Source organism: Helobdella robusta, assembly GCF_000326865.2.
Source record: "Helobdella robusta unplaced genomic scaffold HELROscaffold_10, whole genome shotgun sequence".
Classification (NCBI taxonomy): Eukaryota; Metazoa; Annelida; class Clitellata; order Rhynchobdellida; family Glossiphoniidae; genus Helobdella; species Helobdella robusta.
In genome coordinates, this window is record NW_008703571.1 from 2,819,182 (window position 1) to 2,824,247 (window position 5,066).

General features: G+C 36.2%; 2 protein-coding genes across 2 annotated transcripts; both read right to left on the reverse strand.

Moving 5' to 3' along the window:
* Positions 1-3,092: 3,092 nt before the first annotated feature.
* HELRODRAFT_166741 (hypothetical protein) lies at positions 3,093-4,605 on the reverse strand (the record flags this gene model as incomplete). The annotated part of the gene is made up of 3 exons (XM_009011961.1): positions 3,093-3,267; positions 3,373-3,790; positions 4,494-4,605. The coding sequence occupies 3 exons, from the start codon at positions 4,603-4,605 to the stop codon at positions 3,093-3,095; spliced, it is 705 nt and encodes a 234-aa protein (XP_009010209.1).
* HELRODRAFT_152575 (hypothetical protein) lies at positions 4,592-4,987 on the reverse strand (the record flags this gene model as incomplete). The annotated part of the gene is made up of 1 exon (XM_009011962.1): positions 4,592-4,987. A coding segment is annotated over one exon (396 nt), but the record flags the coding sequence as incomplete, so codon positions are not given.
* Between the last annotated feature and the right edge of the window lie 79 nt (positions 4,988-5,066).

Genomic DNA, 5,066 nt, shown 5'->3' on the forward strand with positions numbered 1-5,066 from the left:
AATCCAGAACATCCCCTAGATATTGAAACGATGTGACTTTTTCTATTTTAATGGCTTCAAAAACAGTGCTATTTCGAATTTGTTGTTGTGGATTGATGCAAGCAGGACAAACATAATTGGACACTTTAGATAAAGTACCAATTATTTATGAACAACGTTTGTGACACCACTGGTTACACTACTGAAACTTGATTAAATTATTACCTACACCAGCTTTACAAACTGAACAGGACCATCGTCCAGTAGCTGTGGATTGGATGGGTTCACCAGTGTTCATTGCTTTGGTTTTGCTTATTTTGACTTTGAATCCATGATCGGCGAGTCTAGGGTTCCAATCTTCAAACACCTGTGCTGCATTTTGCTCAGACGTGGCTGTTAAAACGATATTATCAGCATATATTAGATTCCAAATGTCACCAGTACGTATCGGTTTTGTGATTTCTTCCATCAGTTATAAATAACAGTGGACTGAGAATCGAGCTTTGGTGAACTCCAACGCCGATGTCAAATTTATTTGTGTTTCCAACCGTTGTGCTGACAAGAGTCTTAGTATTCGTATTCATTTCCATCACAAGTCGAACAAGATATTCTGGAATGAGTTGTCGACGTAGACTCCACCTGATTGCTTCACGGGGAACTCCATCAAATGCTTTTTCAGGGTCTACAAAAATGTGTGATAGTTGTTGATGCTTTGCGGGGTACTCCTCTTGCAGTTGCCGAAGGATGTGAATTGCATCAATTGTTGATTTCCCTTCTAGGAAACCAAATTGATAATTTCCGATTGTGATGCACGACGTTAATCTTTTCTCAATGATTTTCTCGACAATTTTCAGGGAGTGTTCTAACAGACGTATACCCCGATATGATGAACAGTTCAATGGATCACCTTTGCCTTTGTATAGCGGAACTGTCATGCTATAGTTCCGTTCAGTCGGCATTGAGCAATTTCTCCAGATTTCACGGCAAAGTTGTAGTAACGTTTCGATACCTGCAGTACCAGATGTTTTGATAATGTCATTTGTGAGTCCAGAGGGCCCTGCTGCCTTTCCATCCTTCATAGCTTTCAGAGCTTCTTTAAGCTCCTCTACAGTGATGTCTGAAATCGGACCTTCGATGGGTGGAGCGTCAAAGTTGACATTGATGGAATTTGTTTCATTTAACAGACGGTTGAAGTATTCTCCACTGTATCTCATCTTGTTCAAGAACCATCTAATTTTTGTCATTTTGATACATGAGTTACCAACTATGTCTTTTTTCGTACGCTTTGCTTGTTTTGCTATACGATACAGAGATTACATTTGTTCACCTTTGCTTTTAGTGAGCCATTCTCTGCACTGATCTGTCCGAGCCAGTGCGACTTAACGTCTTGCATAGCTGTTCTTTTCACGAAAAATTTTATGGTCATCAACAGACTTTGATTTTTGCCATTGCTTGTACGCAGCTTTCTTTTCAGCTATTGCATTTTGTACACTGTCATTCCACCACCAAGTGTCCCGTTCATGCTGACGTTTTGTACCAGTTTTTCCACAAACTGTAGTTGCAGCGTTTATCAAAACGGTTTTGTATGTACTCCAATCTGTACGGGATTGCGATTGGTGGTCTAACTGTGTGACGACAATCTGTTGAAATTTTTTTCGATGAGTATTGCTTTTCAGCTTCCATGTTTTGATTAGCATTTGTTTAGGCTTATGTTTTGATAGTTTGACAACCAGGTCTGCCGCAAGGAGTCTATGTTGAGCGACACATGATTTGCCAGGTATAACTTTGACATTTTTGAATAGCTTTCGGTGCTGTTGCTTGACAGCGAAGAAATCAATTTGCGTGGCTGATATAGTAGTAGTAGTAGTAGTAGTAGTAGTAGTAGTAGTAGTAGTAGTAGTAGTAGTAGTAGTAGTAGTAGTAGTAGTAATAGTAGTAGTAGTAATGCTGTTCTGGAAATTTATCCAGAGAGCATGCTGTCAGGCATGCTAGCACAGCCGATTCATTGATTGATTGTTGTTCATCCAACAATCAATACCTGCTTTAAAACTATTTAATGTTTGCGTATCGACGAGTTCATTTAGCAATGAATTCCAGATATTTGCTGTTCTATTGAATAGCTAATTTTCTCTGCTTCTATTTCTTGTTAATTTTTTGTAATATTTCATTCTGTGACCTCGCGTTCTAGTTACAACGTTATTAAATTGATTTATTAAATTAATTCTGTCCATTTTGTGCTTGCTTTTGAATATCTGAATTAAATCTCCTCTTCTTCTTCTTTCTACCAATGTTGTTAGATCCAATTCTCTGAGACGATCGATGTAAGCAAACTTTCTATAGAAGCTTTCTATGGAAACCATGTCAAAGAAACTGGGTGATAATTTGTTGGTACCGTTTTTTCGCCTTTTTTGTAGATCGGTGTAACGTTTGCTGATCTGAATTGAAGTGGAAGCTGGCTGGTAGCCAATGAAGCTTGGAATATCATAGCAATAGGTTCAGCAAAGGCTTCTGCACAATTTTTTAACAAGGCTGGTTGGAATTTGTCAACACCACAAGATTCGTTTGGATCAAGCTTTTTGATTTTATCCAAAACCATGTCATAACTGAAATCATCTGGCATCATATCTATAAACTGTTCACACTTACTTTTATTAATTTCAAAAATTGGAATGTCAGAATCATCTTCAACAACAAAAACTTCCTGGAACGCTGCATTCATAAGATTCACAATTTCATCTGGATCGTGACTTATTTCGCCACTAGGTTTTCTCAAAGACTTTACTGACCGTTTGTTGATTGTTCAAATATTTGAAGAGAATTTTAGAATTATTCTTAGCTCGTTCTACTTGTGTTACCTCATAACGAAGGCGTGCTTTGTAGATTTCAGTCTTAACAAATTTACAAAAATCCTTATATTCGTTACGTAAGTTAGTATCATTTCATCTACGTATGTTATTTTTGTCTTTTAGACACTTTGTTTTCTGATAAGTGATTTCAAATGTGAATTTATCCATGGAACTGTTTTATTACTGCTTATTGTTGCATTCAAATACTTGCAGTGTAGCGTTTTGTGTCTGTTTGAAAAAAGTGCTCTATCACGTGTTAAATTTAAGTTAACGTCGTTTGATAACGTCCGCACCAAGTTCTGCATTCAAACTGTTTCGATGTTGCCTTAATTTATAGTCCAGTTGTCTCTCAGCTTCTGTCAAATCTGGAGCTATATAGACAGATTTGAATCCTTCAACGTCACTGAGTTTTTTGGCAGCAAGGAGAACGGGATTTCTCAGACTTGCATCTGTCAAATCAACCAGTAATGGACCTGGTTTAGTTGTATCCTTTGATCTTAATCTTCTTGAGTATGCCACCTTAATATCGGCTTTATCTATCACCTACATTATTTCTTTGATTTTCGCTTCATCTTCAGTTCTTTTATCTGTTGGATTTGGAGCAGAAGACTCTGGTACCCCGTAGATAATGATGTTTTTCTTTCTCTTCTCCCTCTCTTGTAATTCACTAATAGTGGTGTTAGCCACCATTAGCTGTTCTACTGGCTTTTTAGCATTTTTTGTACCCCTGGTGACTACATCAACCCATGATTGGGTACTAACATTGGACTTAGCTGCTTCTTTCTTCGCTGACTCAAGATCATGCTTCAATGTTACAATTTCGAGTAAATTTTGTTTGTCCTTTGCTTCTAGCTGTTTTACCCTATCTATCAACGACAGAAGAAGATGGGAAATTTTTCCGCACCATTTATGCAATTTCTTAGCAGGTTCGCCAGCTGCGTTCTCCAACTTCGGCCATTTTTTCTCTGCAAAAATTCAAGGTCCATAACGGAGCCGTAAGGCAAAAACTAAAATTTTTCCAATCTGATTTCCAAACGAAAATGTTTTATTCTAACAAAAACTAAAAGTATTTCTAAAAAAATTAAAATTTTTAGCTAATTAACTCAAAATAAAACTTTTAAAAACGATTGTATGTATGTATGTGTGTATGTATGTATGTATGTATGAATGTATGGATGTATGCATGTATGTATGTATGTATGTGCGTATGTAGGTATGTATATATGTATGTACTCTTACTTCTGAACTATATTTGGTTTCATATCATTTAATTTATTGAAATGCTATAGAATCCTAAATTCAAAACTTTAATTTTATGTACTCATTTTGAACTATATCTCTGTTTCATAAGATTAATAGAATAGAATCTGCAGTTCAATAACTTTTGATTTATTTCGATCTAGTTTAATCCTTGATTTTTGTCGAACTATTTTAATTTTTGATTTTTGTTGATCAATGTTGATTTTATTTGGATAGGGTGACTTTCTTACAAGCATTTGGTTGCTTTTTTAGTTTACCCCTCTTTTGAGAAAATAAACGAATTGAATTGAAATTGAAATTGAAAGAAATTAACCAAGACGTGCCAAGATAAGCAAGGCTGATGGTCCAGATTTGTATGTTATGAGATGTTCCATCCTCTTTCTAAAATATGTGTTCAGTAAACAAAACCCGAGACTTTCAGCAAACTCAAGGATGCGGTTGCCAACTTCATTCCGTTCTCCATAGCCAAAAACGTCATGTACGTTGTCAAAACCATCTGTTTTCTCTCCAACGTGGCCATTGAGATCGCCTCCAATCAGGATTGTTTCAGATTTTGGTATTGTTGAGATTGTGTCAGAGAACGCAGCCCAGAAGTCATCTTTCATCTCTTCTGATTCACCTGTCTGTGGTGCGTATGCAGAAAAAATATTCATTGTTTGCTTTTCTAGGCGAAGCTTGATCCACATGAGACGTGAATTAATCCTTTTAATATCCAGTACTTCTTGGGCTACCGGTTTTCTGACAAAAATTCCAACACCATTTTTGGCCGTCTTTTGACCATTCCAGAATAGTTTATATTTTTTTTTTGAGCTGACATGAAAAACACCATTCGATTTCCATCGGGTCTCCTGAAGGCAGCAGATGTCAATCCTTCTACGCTCGAGCATTTCTGCGATTTCCATGCTCGAGCGTAAATATATATATATATATATATATATATATATATATATATATATATATATATATATATATATATATAGA